The 18,467-nt window shown below is 45.6% G+C and overlaps 2 protein-coding genes across 2 annotated transcripts; one reads left to right on the plus strand and one right to left on the minus strand.

Annotated features, from left to right (window-relative positions):
* Nucleotides 1-7,163: 7,163 nt before the first annotated feature.
* Nucleotides 7,164-18,024, plus strand: T265_04424 (hypothetical protein; the record flags this gene model as incomplete). Its single annotated transcript, XM_009169169.1, has 6 exons — nt 7,164-7,729; nt 8,770-9,002; nt 11,666-12,020; nt 12,964-13,203; nt 14,238-14,715; nt 17,066-18,024. The coding sequence occupies 6 exons, from the start codon at nt 7,299-7,301 to the stop codon at nt 17,885-17,887; spliced, it is 2,559 nt and encodes an 852-aa protein (XP_009167433.1).
* On the minus strand, nt 10,197-10,451 carry T265_04425 (hypothetical protein; the record flags this gene model as incomplete). The annotated part of the gene is made up of 1 exon (XM_009169170.1): nt 10,197-10,451. One exon carries the CDS (start codon nt 10,449-10,451, stop codon nt 10,197-10,199), a length of 255 nt encoding a protein of 84 aa, XP_009167434.1.
* Nucleotides 18,025-18,467: the final 443 nt, after the last annotated feature.

Genomic DNA, 18,467 nt, shown 5'->3' on the forward strand with positions numbered 1-18,467 from the left:
GATCCCTCAAACACCGGATAATCAGAAGCTTAAAGAATATGAGAGAACGCTGGTGGATTTCGGCTGCGCGGTAAATGGAGAAAGCATTCGCTGCAGACAACACCCGCGCCATGTTTAGACCGATTCGATTAACCGGTGTCAGTGAAACAATATGCGGAAAAAGACGAAAGGGCGATCCCCTCCCTCAATCGTCGTCCTGAACAGTGTGCTGAGCACTTCAAAGAAGAATCCAGCTGATCTCCTTCAACACAACGGCTGGAGGAACCCAGTGGACCTGAATGAATTATCGACACCAACCTCCCATCAGCAATCGAAATCCAACGTGAGATATCAATCCTGAAGCACGACAAAGCACCTGGTCCGGATGGTCTGCTCACGGCACCTTTCAATGAAGGTGGAAAGTTCCTGGCAAGCAACCATACTGCAGATTAGGAACGATAACAGAATACAAGCCAAATGGAGCTCTTCGACCGTCATCTCATTTTTCAAAAAGGGCGCAAGAACGTCTTGGGAAAACCATCATGTACCAGCCTGGTATCCTTCGCATCTAAAGTGCTCTCTGGGATTGTCTTACGAAGGTTGATGGATTATCGAGAGAGAGATTCATGAGAATCAAGCTGGGTTTCGCCCTGGCCGGGGATGCATCGACTGTATTTGGAGACTTTGAGACTAATTCTTAAACAGTGCTACTCCTTCAGATGTCCCACGTTAGTTGTTTTTCTTGATCTGAAGACCGCTTTTAATTATGTCGATCTTTCAGTAACTCAAACAGTGTCTGGCGATCAAAGGTGCCCCTTTCGGAATTCCATCCCTTATGAGGGCACTATACGAACTCCTGTGGGTGCGTACTAGTATACATCGAGCTTTCATCTGAGTTCACCACTTCCACTGGTGAAGACAAGACTGCCCCCTCACCATTCCCCTTCAGTTTTGTTATTGATGTGCCGCTTGAAATTTCTATGCCTGTTCCAGAAACCTCGGGAGTCAAAATGCTCCTGGAACAGTCGCCCGTAAACATTGAGTATGCGGACAATGTTTCTCTCCTTGGTTCAGATTCTTTCCAAATGCAAATCATTTTTAAATGGCCCAAATAACACTGCCGCATAGTTTGGCATGCGCTCACACCTGCAAAGTATAACATGCTGCTACAAGACTGGGTGGGACCGAACCCAAACCTCATGTTTGCAGGCGAGCCAGTCGACGTGGTGGATAAATTTGTTTACCTGGGCAGCGTTATAGGTTCCGGTGGACTGGTTGGAGATGAGATTATCTCTGGAATCGGAAAGGCTAGGGCAGCTTTTTCCAAACTTCGATACCCATGACGCCGACATGACTTCAGTTTGTCTGTCAAGAGAAGAGTTTGCACTGTGGCAGTGTGATTCATACTGCTTTATGGATCAAAGATGTGGCCTCTATGCGCAGAGGATGTACGAAAGATGTCGGTGTTCAGTGTCTCCGAAACATTAGTCAGGTGTGGTGGGAACATCGGATTAGCAATGCTCAGGTACGCCAGATGGTCTTCATGATAATAACCGTTCAGCTGTAGCACCTTTTCGGTGCCTGGCTGCCATGCCACCCAGAGGAAGCACGAGGGCTGGGATACTACCAGGTAGTCTAAGCCTAGACAGGGGTAGTCGAGAGGCACAAGTCGGGTTAGGAACACGGACCTTTCGGTCAGTAAATTTGCGCTCTGACCACCAAGGCATCTCGCCCCCCCCATGATGGTCTTAGGAAGAAAGAGCTTTCCCGCGACAGACGAATTACTCACGCTTCATAGATTACGACGGTTAGGACATGTACTCTGCCTCGCAGAGCTCTATTCGTCCACCACTGTGCTGGGTGAAACCGACCGAGAGGTGGACAGTGTACGGCCTGGCAACAGAGTGTGAAAATTAACCAGTAAACTGAGTCGGGTAGACAACTGCTGACTCCCTGGGTGGGGACCCCTGAACTCAACTCACCAATGGTTAATGACGCTAGCAGAAATGACCCGATTGCGCGATCAGTGGCGCTTGTGCATCAAAGCTATCGCCTTCATTGCGTAGTTACCCGCCCCTGACCACCTGAACATGCCATCGCTTCCATGGCTTGGCCGTACCTCCCAAACTCCCACTTTTCGTTGAACGAAACTGTAGCAGCTGGAACCAATGTACCTATGATACATGTTTTATATATAATAAATTGAATTGATTGGTTATTTACCTGAGTGTATGACTTACGTGCCTATGGCCTACGGAGGAGTGATGATCATTAGAAGATAATACTGAAGGAGGATAGGAGGCGTCAGCAATCACATGTCTTCGCTTATGCACCCTGCTATATGCAGCAAATAAATTGACCTGGCTGGTATTACCTGCTTTCTCCTCTGGCACTACTCGTTTTTTGGTCGAGTATGCGCTCCCTGGTGTCCTGGGAAACAGTCAAGCAGATGCGTGCAAGGATTGGACAGGATCAACATCGTGAGTGTCTAACGTAACATCACCCACTAATTTCACCGGATCCACCGCCTGTTTTCACTGTTGTTGGTTTGGAATCAGAGCTCGGCTACTTCCCTTTGACAGTCGTGGGACTCAACTAGGTTGACACCTGACACTCGCTTTCGACAAATAATTACCGTAATAAGGCAGTGAGTAGGTTTCCTGAATGGTTAATCTAGCAGAAATGACCCGATTGCGCGATCAGTGGCGCTTGTGCATCAAAGCTATCGCCTTCATTGCGTAGTTACCCGCCCCTGACCACCTGAACATGCCATCGCTTCCATGGCTTGGCCGTACCTCCCAAACTCCCACTTTTCGTTGAACGAAACTGTAGCAGCTGGAACCAATGTACCTATGATACATGTTTTATATATAATAAATTGAATTGATTGGTTATTTACCTGAGTGTATGACTTACGTGCCTATGGCCTACGGAGGAGTGATGATCATTAGAAGATAATACTGAAGGAGGATAGGAGGCGTCAGCAATCACATGTCTTCGCTTATGCACCCTGCTATATGCAGCAAATAAATTGACCTGGCTGGTATTACCTGCTTTCTCCTCTGGCACTACTCGTTTTTTGGTCGAGTATGCGCTCCCTGGTGTCCTGGGAAACAGTCAAGCAGATGCGTGCAAGGATTGGACAGGATCAACATCGTGAGTGTCTAACGTAACATCACCCACTAATTTCACCGGATCCACCGCCTGTTTTCACTGTTGTTGGTTTGGAATCAGAGCTCGGCTACTTCCCTTTGACAGTCGTGGGACTCAACTAGGTTGACACCTGACACTCGCTTTCGACAAATAATTACCGTAATAAGGCAGTGAGTAGGTTTCCTGGTATTGAATCATGTGGGAAAGTTTCAGGGAGGTGCAAGGAGCGACCATTCATTGCGTGAAACTCGGTCATACTGGGGTAGTGGGAGCTTTGGTTGATTTCAGTTTCACCTGGTTTGTGGACTCATCTGTTGTACATAATTTCCATGCTTTACTCTTTTCCCAGGTCATTCTTTTGCTGGACTAATTTTGTGTACAGTCTACCCATCAGCCTTAGAAGGTGAAACATAAAATGGTACGATCAGCCTTGCTCAAATTCGACTTTTTTCACCCCTAGTCGGCATTATTCAATTTTCAGAGCCTTTTGAGCGTTATTCTTTTGCTTATCTGCACCTGTGCCTATGTAAGGCACTTCTCTCCCGCTCTTCTAGACTCTCACAAACACGGGTGAGTGCACAGTTCATTAATGAGTCTATTTTTAACAATACTTTCAGCTTTCTTGGATTATTTTGGAAGTGCGCAAGAATCGGTAGGTTGTGTTGTAGCCATTTTACTGACCTTTTTCTGTGCAGGGGAACGGAAGAGTCCTTATGTGGCCTTGTCTTGTGTCATAATGGCGATTGCTGTGTTATTTGGTCAATAGTGGTTCGAAATATAATTGTCTGTGCTCAAATTCTGTTCTCAATTTCTGTTTTTGAAAGTAGAATAACTCATGAACAATTTCGTTTTCAGCTGTGGTGCTTTCAATGCTGGCGCTTCCGAGAATAATCGCTCTGGGTCGGCCTTTTCTGACCAAGAGAACCATGGCGCTTACTCCAAACCCTTATCGTCATCAAGGAAAACAGTACAAAGACCCACTTAGTATAATAGCATTTGTTTGCGTCATTATTCCCCTTAGCTGGATGGCATACGACAAAGCAAAAGGTATTGACCAAGTGCCAAGGCGCGACAGCGTTTAGATGTATTATCCGCTCTGTAGCTATCCAAAAATAAATCCTCCTTTACAACTTCCTCTTTGTCCCTCCTCCATTGTGTGTATGAATGGTTTCGGTTTATCCGTTATGAAGGGGCTGAACCTTACCCTTTTATGATGTGTGTTTTCCCGTAACTCATTGGGCTATACTTAGGGGGTTGTATAAGTCCGTTCGACACTTGCAGAGTTCCTCATACCAGGTTGATCAATATTTGGAGGTCTAACCAGCACAGTCTTTAGGTTGGCGGCAGGAACGTGTGGCAATTTGTCTAAAAAAAACATAACGCACTGGCGTTTCCCGCCAAGCCGCTGCCTTGCGTTCAGACTTTCGAGCCGAATGCTTTGGTTGTGGAACATTCTCGTCTTCCTATTTGGGTCTGAGCGCTCCGGTAATATCCCAGCCCGCAAGATGGCTCAGTGGTTAGAGCGCGAATTTGCTCAGAGGATCCGTGGTTCGAACCCGACCTCTTCATCTCGAATTCTCCTGTCTAGACTTGGGCGACATGGCAGTATCCCAGCCCTCATTCTTCGTCTGGGTGGCATAGCGGCTAGGCACTGAACGATTACTTCATTACTAGCACAACTAAGATTACAACAGTTAGGGATTTTGTGACGCCACATCAGCCGTCGCGCTGTGTTATCAACCGGATCGCTTTACTTGTTGCATACTGTTGACACCCCTTTTTCTAATTTACAAACTTTCTCCCTCCAACCTATTAGGGGGCGAGATGGCCGAAGTGGTTAGAGCGCGGATTACTAACCTGAAGGTCCGCAGTTCGAATCCGACCTCCGCCACTCGACTTCCCCTGTCTAGGCTTGGGCAACCTGGCAGTATCCCAGCGCTCGTGCTCCCTTCGGGTGGCATGGCAGCTAGGCACCGGAAGGGTGCTACAGCTGAACGCTTTTACGCTTTTATTAGGAAGTCTCTCGTAGTCCCATCCATTAGAACTGGCAATTCGTTCGTCTTGCATCAGTTTTGGTCACATATGTGCGCCAACCAGCGCTGATTGCCTCGGGCATCTCGAAGTCCGTCTTAGAGCCTCGATGTCCGGTTTATCTGACTGCTCTTAACGTTCTCACTATGAAGCAAGCAGAATAACAAACTGGTCTTGTTCTCACACTTGATTCGCTTGATATTGTTGTGTGTTGTATGTCAGAAACGAAAATCCAAGATGCAAGCACAGTGACTTAGCTAACTGCTCCATCAATCTCCACTCACATCCGGATGTGCCACTATTGTGATACAAAGACCGTTGCGTCATGGTGTGTGGGAGCGGCATCATCTGGCGAAAGGATCCTTGAGTGACTGGATACCCGTTGATAGTCACATCTGTGCGGTAATGTTCGTGAATGAGTCTCACAAGCGGGAAGTTGGTGGTTGTCTGTTTTTCGCGTCTGCTTATGCCCATGTTGGCTGTAGCTCTGGTACTATCAAAGGGAACTTTCATTACGCCTGGAATACCCTGTTACAAGGAGCTCCTTGTCCGGATGACCTCCCATCCGCAATGTCAAGGATGGGGATGAAGTCCTCTGTTAGCGCAATTCTGGTCTATTTACGTCCATTTACGAAAAGAAAACTGTCACAGACAACTGTGAAGAATCAGCGATAGTGCTCATTTTCGAAAAAGGGGTCATACCTTGAGTGAATACCCGTTGATAGTCACATCTGTGCGGTAATGTTCGTGAATGAGTCTCACAAGCGGGAAGTTGGTGGTTGTCTGTTTTTCGCGTCTGCTTATGCCCATGTTGGCTGTAGCTCTGGTACTATCAAAGGGAACTTTCATTACGCCTGGAATACCCTGTTACAAGGAGCTCCTTGTCCGGATGACCTCCCATCCGCAATGTCAAGGATGGGGATGAAGTCCTCTGTTAGCGCAATTCTGGTCTATTTACGTCCATTTACGAAAAGAAAACTGTCACAGACAACTGTGAAGAATCAGCGATAGTGCTCATTTTCGAAAAAGGGGTCATAGTGTGAGGCAATCACAGAGGACCAGCCTGACCCCAAGTTGCAACGAGACTGTTGATGTCCTTGTGCTTTGTCTTATGGCGCCCGTGAGACATTGATTCGTCAGTAGCAAGCGGGATTCCAATTCGGTAGGAGATGCGTTGGCCAAAATTTACACCCCGTCAGGTGCTAGAACAACGCGATACATAAAAGCGACCCACAATTCTAGTATTCCTGGAATTCACAGGCGCGCTCGACTCAGTTAACCTGTATGTTTTTAACACTTGTTCAGCAAAGAATTCCATGGAAGTTTGCGAATAAATTTTGAGTGATCTGACCAAGGTCCCGTCCCTTTGGCATGGACATTGCACCTTCAAAGTATGATGTGAAGTTCCTAGACATGCAGTTTCTGAACGTGCCTCGTACAATCCAAGGATTGGTACTCAAAGTTTTGGAGCGTTTTACTTATCTTAGAGGCAAATGCACGAATCTCTAAGGTCGAAGTTCGCGTTCACTAATTTGAAACACCTAGGGTGGAAAATCGGTACATCCATGAGTCTCGGGGAATGTGTATCAGCCTATATTTCGGACCGTTTTGTTGTATGGCTGTGAGGTGTGGCGTCTGCTAACCGCGGAATCGAGACGTTTTCCGATCTTTGGCAGCCGCTTTTTCAAAACCATAGTTTGCTTAGGCTGGTGCTGTCGAGTCCTCAACCAGACAATAAGAAATTAGTGCTTGGCTGTTCANGATGAATTTCGGTTGTGTCAGACAGTAGGTGAGCAGGATTATCGTGAGCTATGTTGGACTCTATGCTGTTTGTAGGAGGCCAGGTTCCGATCCCGATCAATGAAAGAAGGCTAGGCACTCGATGAGTTTTGTCTCAAGAGTAGTGAGCATACTAGACCTTGTGAGTATGTCGTTGCACTCAACAAGATGACCTTGTATTTCCTGAATTTGATGACGTCAAAAAACTAGTACTGTCGACCAGCAATGTGCAACTGCCTCTTCTTTAGAGGCTCACCAGATAGGCGTAATGTCTCAGAATATAGCTGGATAATTTTATTCTCTCGGTATCACGCCCTAGGATGATTTTCATCTCATCGTAATATCTGATTTCATATATGGCTCAGATCTTCAAGGCAAGCCCAGTTAAGACTATATTACCGCACAACTTTCTTATAGGTCCAGTTATGTCCTTTATATTGCTCTCTCGCCGGCTACTGTCATCTCGGATCCTATTAACAAGGGTCCTTCCCAATCACACCACTTCGAGGACTGATCTTCATTGTGGCTTCGTAATCCCTCGTCACATTGACTGGTCGACATATCGTAGCTCTCGTGCTGTGATTGGGCCGGGTGATTTTCGACGATCGTTCTCCGACAGTGGTCGTCCGGGACACCAGGAAAGTGAGAGGAAGCAGTGGGGTTCCACTATCCTTACGCTTGTCGCCATTCCCGCCTTTGTTGGGTTCGCCTTTTGGATTCGCTGGTACACCACTCGGGGACCGGACTATGGAAAGCTGTCGGAGGAAGCGCGGAATCAAAGTAGCGGGTACGTTCTACTGTGCAGTGTCTTTCACTTGTTTCAGTTCTGTGGCGAATGTGTAAGTGTAAATCAGACGTTCTCAATGGTGTTTTATTCGCTACTCATCGGCTTCAAACGTTTCACTGAGTAGTAGAAAACGGTGTGGTCTTCTACGCGTTTGGGCCTGAAAGGGACTCACGCCTTGCAATTTGCCTGTTGTGACCAACCGCAAAAAAACTAGTAACAACCGATCCTGCCATACTCTTCGGATAAGTTCTAATCAGAAATGAACTTGTAACGAGTTGTCTCTCAGGGCTGACCACGTTCTGCTCCCTGTCTTTGAAATCTTCAGTGGGATCATGGAGAGTCAGGACTAAACACTTAATTGCTCCGAAATGGTCCGTTTTCGAATCTAGTTTATCGCATGGGCTAAGTGAATAAAGTCATTCCAATCATGGAAGAAAATCCGACAGCGATATGTATTTCCGTCTGTGCCGTTGATCAGAGTGATGGGTTTTATAATTTGCAAACATCGATCCAAGTGTATGGTTCTAAGAGTTCAAGGTAACTGATTGTTAAGGGCGCCAACGTACTGGCCAGAAGGTATGTGGTTCGGACCTGTCTGTCTCCCATTTGGGCTTGGGGAACCCAGTATCATCTCAGTCCTCGTGCTTCCTTTGGGTGACATGGCACGTAGACACAGAAGGGGTGTTACAAAGGAACGATTGATTTTTTGATTGAATGGTGCTTCGCCGGACTTGACTTCATTCATCACAAACAAAGCTTTCTGGATATGGATACTCAACACGAATGGTCCACATAAGCTCTTGTTAAATGTTGAACTGTTTCATTCGTAGTTCCCCTAGTGGAGGGGCTATGAAACTTCCATCTTTGACAGACAACAGGAACTCAATATGTTGATTTTTCATTGTTTTAGTGCCTGATACATCACTGCTTATTCCGTGGCGTTTGAGATAAACATTCTTCATGTTGTTTTCCGACTGATTTTAGTCAACTTAGTCCCTTTACAGCTAATTCCTTTTGCTTTTGATTTGGGTCGTTGCTAGACACGTCAGTTTGAGACGATCAGCCCAAGATACCCCCCATCTTCAATCCACCACTACTTCCACTTTATCTGCTTCGGACATATCTTCGATACCACCGGTGGTCGAAAAGGCAACTAGTCCTGATGACAATCCTTCTGCTCAGACCGTCCCCGAATCCGGGAGTAGTGAGCATGCCCCATCAACCTCAACTGATGAACGGAAGTCTACTCAGGCCTCCTCATCCAGTGAACCAGGTTAGAAATTATTGGTACTGTGTTACCTCTCGTAACTGATTGTCTTTGGTCGGTTGTAATCTTGCTGGATTTTTGGCCTTTCCCTTCTGTAATTTGTGCATGGTACTCTCCCTAACGGGATATTATCGAAACCAGCTGGAACAATCTTTCAAATATTCGAATCCAAGCTCTTTTGTAATGCGTTGTTCGTTAAAGACGAGATTGTTCATCCTTGGCTGTACTTCTCACAAGTATCACTGAAACTGTCCTACTTTAGGAGGATATCTGTGGGTAAATGTATTGTGGCCCGACTCTTAGCTTCCGAACTGGGAGCTCTTTCAGTTTGGTCTCCAGTTTCTCCACCAATATCCACCAATTTACCAGTCTCCTTGTAAGTGGCGTACGATGCTTATCCACAACTGTAACCAAGGGTTGTGTGATCCTCAATATCCATGTAGTCAATCATAAAGCTAGTGAAGATTACAACATACATTTTGCATCTCACTTATGACTTTACCCCTGTTGCAAAGCAGTTTGGAGTGGATTACTCATAAGGTTACAAAGATATACATGTATCGCGACATCTCGAATGTCGTACCGACTGAAACATGAGGCCGCCTGGTGCAGCACATTCAGTTGCCTGAGAACATCATAAACGAGAGATTCAGCTGGGTTCCAGGTGTGTCTCTCGAAAAAACAAATTAGTCTGCGAATGGGTGTATATTAACATATTAACAGTGGTAGTGAATGTGCGACATTCTACCGGAGTACTACATCCCTGGTGAGAGGCACCTTGTGGTTAGTTCTAAGGACAAATAATCAACGATGTTTGCGATGCTAATCTTGTTTCCGTCAATCTCAGATATTGTATCAAAGATTTTATCTCTCAGTTTAAGTGCTCTGACGTCCCACGTAAAACTTGTCTGCTTTTTGTCTTCAGCACAAGGAGCTCGGTATGGGTCTCACTGGACACCTACCTGTATGAAGCTGGATAAATGACCACCACCTAGTCAAATTGAAATCCGGATGAGTGTTGGGTTATTTGTCTGTCAATATGCACGCTCTTGTACCTGTTATCAAGTCATCTGACCGAATAACCATTGTTCCACTCATGGTGAATGCCACTGTTTATCTATGTGTTCACCTTGCACAAGGATCATAAGTTATCCGATCCAGACCACAAACAGCTGAAAACTCACAAGTGAAGGTCGCACCTTAAAATAGAATCGTGTCGGGCTTGTTGCAACTTTCTATGTAATCTTGTTTGCGGTTCAAGTAACCGGATGCATATGTGGTTTGGAGACGAGAAAGGCTAGTGCTGACTAAATTATTTTCGTCTGATGGACGCTCCGAACGACCGGTTTGAGAACTTGAGGATGATTTCTGTTGTAACATCAATTCCAAATCTGTTTTCGCAGGGCCATACATGAACGGGAGTTGTAGGAGTCTTCCTTTGTAGGAGGAGGCCATTTGTAGATTACTGGGTTTGATTTACTTGGATTCTTAGGGAACTTTAAGCCTCTCGCTTCTTTAGGTCAACCCACCACCCATTGAAAATCTGAGACCTGAAGGGTTTCGAGGTCGTCTAGATTAGTGATTAAACAAATCTTAAGTGTTCTCTTTCAGTAGCTTTCACACCTATGTGGATGAAACGTAATTTGTGCCATGGATTTTGACTTTTGGTGCACAAGGGGGCGAGATAGCCCAAGTGGTTAGAGCGCGAATTTACTGACCGGAAGGTCCCTGGTTCGAACCCGACTTCTGCCTCTCGATTTCCCCTGTCTAGGCTTGGGCAACCTCGCAGTGTCCCAGCCCTCGTGCAACCTTTGTGTGGCATGGCACCGGAAGGGTGTTACAGCTGAACGATTTGGTGCACAATTGTAACTAGAAATCGGTGATTGGTTAGCAGTACCTAGCAATTGATCGATTGTCCTGCAGATAGTTCGGTTGAGTACGATCACAAGTCGAGAACGATCCAAGTCGAAAAAGGAGAGTGAAGGTTTGCGAAAGTGATTTGCATTAGCTGGCCTTTAGATGGTTAGTTGCCACCATACGGCAGTGAAGCATCGGTGCTCTACACTGATGTCATGCTGTCAATAGTGATGATGATGATGATGATGCCACCCAGTGTTCTAAAACCCATTCATTCACACGTCCACCGACTCATCTTACGAGAGGACCTGCGCTCTCATCGAGCAACTATGTGGAAATGCTTTTTTGTTGTCTGTGAGTTGTAGCGCTGTAGCATGAGACGGCGCTATTCAACAACCTCATATATATTCCATTTGGTTGTGTACATCAGCCGCAATAGGTAGTCTGTTCTTTCCAACTCATATTCCTCCAAATCCTTTTGTTTTTTCCGAATTCCAACAGGGATCTTATAATGTACGGATGTGTTCCAGGTCGGGTGCTGTTTTTCCATCAAGTCATCACGAAGGTAGTCCGTTCTGCGGACGCCATCTTATTCCGGTGGCCCTCTTGTCATTCCAGTACTGATGTATTCGTTCACATTTCCGGCATTCTTCCTGGTACACAACCAGCTGTTCGTCTTTTCACTTTGCTATATGGTTGGGTCCTACAGTCTATTAGAAATTATTGGAAACCGGTATTGTTTTTCATTTCACCTTGTACTGCGCAGATTGTTTTTTTAATCTCATTTTGTCGTGGGATTCACTTTATTTTAGGTCCCCAGACAAATTACATTGACCCTGCTAAAGTGGAGTTTCCTAGCCACGTCCCCTATCTCATCGTCGGTGCAGGAGCCGCAGGTCTGTCTGCAGCACGCGCAATCCGAGCATCGCATGCTCAGTCGAAAGTTCTGATGATCGCAGGTGGAAGTGCACCTGATTTTGGATCTGAACCAGGAATAAGTGAAACCGACTTTCAGGAGCCTCCACCATATTTGAGGCCCCCATTGAGCAAGGAACTGTGGCGGCGCAGTAAGACACGTGAACAAAAGGTCCTTCAGACAACGGGTGACATTCGGCGTCACTCCTGGCTTTATTACGAACCGGAATGCTTTTTTCTCAAACCAGAATAGTGAGTTATCTGCTTCTCACTTGACTTTGATTGCCCACCTTTCTTTCCTCACAGCTTGGCTTGATTGACTAAATTTACTGGGGTCCTTACCATCCAAACCAAATTGTCTTCACCGTTCACCTACATAAATGTGCTTTTAAGTAAGGATACTGCAATCCGTCCCTTGCACAAGGCGCTTTTTGTTGGCTGTATACTGTTTGAGCCACAATTGTCGATCTCAGTTAACACAAGTATTGTTCGGTAAGGCTGGTAAGTGCAAATAGAGTGGACGGAAAACGAAAGCGACGAACGAAGACGAAGGTTGGCGAACAAGCAGGTCTGCCGATTATGACACCTTCTTTTCACAGAAAAGTGGTATCTATATGGTTATTGAGAGCTTTCCGACAGTTCACTACCAGTTTTGCCTTTTTTCGACTCATTCATTAGCCAGTCTTTAGTTTTTATCATATTCACCCCGTTGCTGCTCTCCAGATTGAACACATGGGTTAGACAGTGATTCGCAACTGTGTTATCACTTGGAACCCCACATGAATCTCTTTCGTAATTTTTGCATACTGCGAAAGTTTCACTGAGTCATTCAGAGTTAACAAGTTTCGTTGTCCAACTTTGAATTACCCCTCTAATTGTGCAGGTAAGGTACGCCACTTGACACCTTGTTTGGTGTCCACTCCGCTAGAATAGGTTGAATGCTCATTCTGGTGTGCAGTTTCTTCGTAGGACCGCTGTCTGCATTCGTTATAAGGCACAAGCGAACGTGCAAACAACCGGTTCCAGTAATTCTAGGCCATTAACGGACCGGGTGACTAAACTCCACGTCTGATATGATTCAACATGTTTCCAATCGTTTTTCACATCCCCTAACTTCTTGTGACAATAACACAACTTTTAGGTTTGCGAGGAAGTATGGTGTTTGCGGTGAATATGAATGCCTCTTTTTTCTTAGCTTGCCCGCTGTAGAATTCGGTGGAATTGCTTTGCTACGTGGTGATCCAGTGGTCCGTTTGGATGCTGATTCGCATAAAGCAATCCTGGCATCCGGGCGCATCATTACATATGATCGGTGCCTACTTGCAACTGGTGGAAAACCTAAGCGATTGGAGCACTTGGAAGTGTGTGCAACAACTCAAAGGGATTTGAGAAAGGCCGGTCTGGTATCTTACTTTCGCACCTTGGCTGACTACAGGTGAGTTTCTCTTGAGGTTTTGTATTGTTCACGTGCAGAAATGCTTGTAAGTGTGTGGTTGTCATGGGTTGCCGTCTTTGGATTCTGGTGGCCAAGATGCATAAGTGGGACCCAGATTCACTACATGTCTCATCTGAGACTGTGATTGTTTGAAATCGCATGCTATAGCTAGGTCAGCATTTGCCCCCTTGTTTCTCGCTTCTTGGTTTTGAGCTTGGATACGTTCTACCACATTTCTGTCTGTCAAACTCGGTGGGTATGGGTATCAGCTGTATCTTTTGCTGGGCTTTGTACGTGAAGTTGTGGATATTGTACAATGCGAGTTTTATCGTAGATTTTCAGAAGAGTCCTCAACAAGTCCACTCCAACAAATTATTATAAAATTCAGTGACTATTTATTTTACTGACACGCAAGGCCATGTGCTTATCTGTCAGGGACCTGTTTGATTTTTGTACTTTTGCACCAATTACCAAACCTTTAATCGACGTGGCGGTACTTGGAACAGCTTTCGCACCCGCTTCCTAGTAGCGTGGGCACTGAGGTTAAGTGCAGGATAATCGTCATGCGACGCAAAACTGGTGAAAATGATAGTAGTTGGTTCTACCAAAATATCAACATAACATTTTTCTGAACAATCCTTGATCTGTTGATTGGAGAGTCCTGTTAACGGACCAATTTTCTTGTCGTTCCAACCAAAACGGACAGTCTTTTCGGAAGATTGGAAGCGCATTGTTTATCTTGTCATGCGCGTAACAGTCAGAAGGTGAAACATCCCTTTAACCGCGGATGCACGCTTCCGGAGGTTGTGGACAGTTTCTTTCATGACGCCCTTGGTGCCCCATGGAGTGACATATACCGTACGAGAACAATGAATAATCAACAAAATTTACGACTGAGTTAGAAATATTCTTGAAGCCATCTCAAGTACGCTTATTTACGTTGTCTACTCGCTGTCCCCTAAAAACAGTGAATCCACTCTAATGATATTTTGATTTTCTACCAGGCGACTGCGTGAATGGGTGGACAAACACAGGAAAACGGGCAGCAAAGTAGCCGTTATTGGTGGAGGATTTCTTGGAAGTGAATTAACGGTCAGCCTGTTGACCGAGCCTACGCCAGACGACAAGAGTAATGATAAGGCTAACGAAGCCACAACCAAGTCCAGTTCGACGTCAAAGAACAATTTATCCCTCCTTCACATCTTTCGTGAGTCTTCTCCGATGGGACGTATTCTCCCACCCTGTTTGGCGTCGGCAACTGGCCGGTTTGAAGCCGGACGAGGTGCCGAACTGTGGCCATCTTCTGAAGTTGTTAGCATCTCGGTAGTCCCCGACCCGGTGCCGTCACCTGTTACTGTTACTGTTCGGAAAGATGAGAAGATTCCGTTTGCCACCCTGCAGACGGTGGCAGCAAGTGAAGTCGTGCCACAACGGGTTCGTTTGCGGATTCGTCGAAATGCGATTGAAGGGAGCAAAGTAGAAGACGTGGATGTTGACCACGTGATTATTGCTGTAAGTTATTCTTGTGGTGCTATAGTTACGGTGTCCGGGTTATATCTTTCTTAAACACTAAAACATCCATGGAAAAAAACGTAACTGTGCCATTTGTCATTTCTTCGGGCCTACGAATTCGACGGAATCAGCTGACAGCTGTAATAATCGCTGCGGTTAGGGCGGTTGCATTAAGTTTTTAATACAAGAACATCTCGAGGAGCTAGGCTACCTCCGAATTCATTTTTGTTTCTCAAGTATTCTCATGGTAAAGGCCTAACGCTGTGGTCGAAAGCCTATTCGTTAACCACGTGTTAAAACCTTACTCACTCATCGGTTTTGATCAAGCGGTAATTGGCTGAAGATACATCACCTAACTCATGGTATATGTTTGGAGTTCTACGCTTTTTCACAGCTGTATCGCAGTGGATTCATAGGAGATTTAGAACACTAATTTCGCCAAAACGAACTTGTTGTAGCACCTTTTTCATCGCTCGACGTGAAATAACATTGAAGCTGACATTCGTGATTGACCATTAGGGTTTGCATGCTACCCTCAAGGTATCTGCCCAAATAGCCTAGCAACTTGCAAGAAGTAAATCTCATGCTATTGAACAAGCTTTTCTGAAATTAATCGAGTCGTGGCGGATAGACAGCAACACACAAACGTTTCGCTTTTAGTTGCTTTGCCGTGCAGTGGTAGTCCACAGCTAGGTTCAGGCGACGAGGTTCTGCCGTGTATGCCTGAAGAATCTGCGAGGTTTGCGATGCATCGTTTTGTTACCCATTTATTGTGCACATTCGCCCCCGCTGTTGTCACGCTTTAAATATTCAACCGTTCCCAACGAAAATCAGGCAGCTTGTGTGATCGTATCCGCAAGTTATTTTTAAGCGCACCAACCGACCCCATCAAAACACGGCTCAGCTAAACATGGCTTTCCCGCACTTATTATAGTACGTCGGGCCATGAAAATCCATTTGAGCACGTGGTGGAATTGAATAATTGTTTAGCTGTAGCAACTTTCCTGTGCCTAGATGCCATTCTACTGAAAGGAAGCACGAGGACTGAGATACTACCATATCACTCATCTCTAGACATCAGTAGTCAAGAAGCGGGGATTCGAACCACGGACCTTCTGATCAGTAAGTTTGTATACTAACCACTGAACCCTCTCGAGCTCACTGAACTTTTCCATTTGACTTGTGAATGATAGAGAACTTCTCGGTTTATATGTGATTTTTCAGTGTGACGTAGGTGATCGTGACACGAGCACCATGCAGCACGTTAACTAAAGATGCAGCTTAACAAAGAGGACTCCGGGTAGGAAGTATTAACCAGTTTCAACCAACTGCCGGAAATATCGTCTCGTAGCTGCACAATGGATAGCTTTATTTCTGGGTTCAGTCACTTCACATTCAGATAGGTTTAGGACAGTATAACGAAATGTAAGGAGCGGAATTCTGCGTTCAAGAACTGAAATAGGCATGGAAACAGCTTGAAGTGTAGTTGCGACAGTAAAGTAAAGCTGACAGTCATGTGAAGCACGTTGCCAAAAAAGTCAGCACCTAATTAAATCAATGTACCTTAGTTGTTCGAACAGGATTATTCTTACCCTATCTGCCTCTTGTTGGTATTAGCCTCTTTCTTCCGCAATACACCTTTTAACTTCCTAGCTGCTCAAACTCCGATATCCCGATGCATATGATTGAAGTTGACCTGCAGCAGTGGCGGCTGAATCGCTGGATTTGTAAACATGGCGTGATTCGACACCGTGTCTTGGGCGGTTCTTGTCGGGAGTCTTCGCTAGGAAAACCAGAATAAGTCATTTTTCAAATAACATACCAGATATGTTAGATGCTTAGGTCACCAGCATTCCAGTAAAAAAGTTGCGGGTGACATAATTAACTCAGTACAGTTTAGGAGCCAGATAGCGCACACTCTGTATCCCCGGTTTTGTCGAAAGTCGGTAGCTGGTCCAGTTAGAGGAACAAATTAATCAGACTTTAATAATCGCTATATCATCGCTGTTTTGGCACACCAACCCCGCTGTAAACTCCATGAGACCAGTCCAGGGTGCCGTTTGAACGTTATGTTCAGTTTGTTTTAGTTGTCTATTGAGATCCAGGCGAGACCACTGATCTATCTTCTCCTGGTTTTGTCTCTCATAACCAAGTTTTCATTGGCCTAGTTATATTTATTTTTTTTACAATGTAAGTGTAACATTTTAGTTTCTGCTTCATCCTCAGTTTTTGTGCAACCAATGTGAATAAAATTGAATACATTGATTCCATATTTCGTTAGCTAACTCAGCTTCTAACACCCGTTTTCTTTTCAATTTCCTGGTGTTTTCCCACTTTTACTATCATGCAGACTGGTATTGAACCGAACACCCAACTTGCCGACTCCGCTGGTCTGGAAATTGATCCGGTGAATGGTGGGTTCCTCGTCAATGCGGAGTTTGAAGCTCGCGCTGGAGTCTTTGCTGCTGGTGATGCTGCCTCATATTGGGACCCCGTTTTGGGATTCCGGCGAAGGGTTGAACATTTGAATTTCGCTGAAGAAACTGGGGCTTTAGCTGGAAAAAATATGGCCAGGATTGCACCAAAAGAACTCACTGCAGCGTCCGATTTGCACTATGAGCCCATCCGGTATCAGTATCAGTCGTCGCTGTGGTCCAGCCTTGGGCCAGACCTAAGCTGGGACGCAATCGGTCATGTAGATTCGCGACGTCTGTTAACACGGGCATTCTTTGTATCCGACGATATGGTATCGTCTAAGGAAACAAGCGCCAATGGTACAGCTAATGCACACCAGTCGATTCCCTCTGCAGAATTCGGTCGTCTGGGTCATGGTGTTGTGTTCTATCTGACTCCAGAGGAAAAGCGCCTTGTTGGTATATTGCTTTGGAATCTACCGGAGGACCTTTACAAGGATCAAGAATATACTGCTCCTAGTCGTCTGAACTTAGCTCGTAGTCTGTTGGCCAAACGGATGTGTATCGGAAGCAGCCCAAATGAGACCGAGGATGAGGAACTCCGCCGATTGTCTAGCTACTTTGATCTTGTTGGAGAACTTGAGGAGGACTATAATGAACTGAAGGCATACGCTGAAGCGAAGAAACAAGAGCTACTGAGTTCGGCTGTTCAGGAAGATAAGCCTGTTCAAGGACCCGTCAGTTCGTCTGAGCAGTAGTCATTGAACTGCGTATTTGGGATATTCAGGCAGACTCCACCGGGCACTTTCCATAATAGCGACTCTCCAATCATGTAGATTTTCAGTCAATTCTGTACAGCCCTTCTCAGTTTATAATACTACGAGTCCATCGCGAATGCGTCTTTTGGTTTCGCGCTGTGGTTTTTGTATGCTCCCAGGTGACCGGTCAATTAATCTGGGTTCATTTGGTCGATACACCGGGTCATTAAACTGACGCTAGTGAGAGATTTCAGAACGCGACTCTTTGCTAACCTGAACAAGTTAAACTTTATACATTCTTGTATGTATGTACAAAGTACACCACTGTGAAACTGTGCTAGAACTGACAGTGTGTCGCAATAGCTACATAAGCGGAAGTCTGAACTATTTGCCCGCTTCCCCGGGGATGAATCCAGACCGATTGGAAGATACATGCTCGTTGTCGATGTCAAATTCCCATGTTAGCCCGGCAGTCTGCGCACGTGGTCGGCTTTCGACATCCATAGCCGGTAGTGTTACGGTTCTGTGATCCACACTCCCGCACATCTAAACCGAACAACAGTTTGGTCTTGTGGACCTT

Source organism: Opisthorchis viverrini, assembly GCF_000715545.1.
Source record: "Opisthorchis viverrini unplaced genomic scaffold opera_v5_73, whole genome shotgun sequence".
Lineage (NCBI taxonomy): Eukaryota > Metazoa > Platyhelminthes > Trematoda > Opisthorchiida > Opisthorchiidae > Opisthorchis > Opisthorchis viverrini.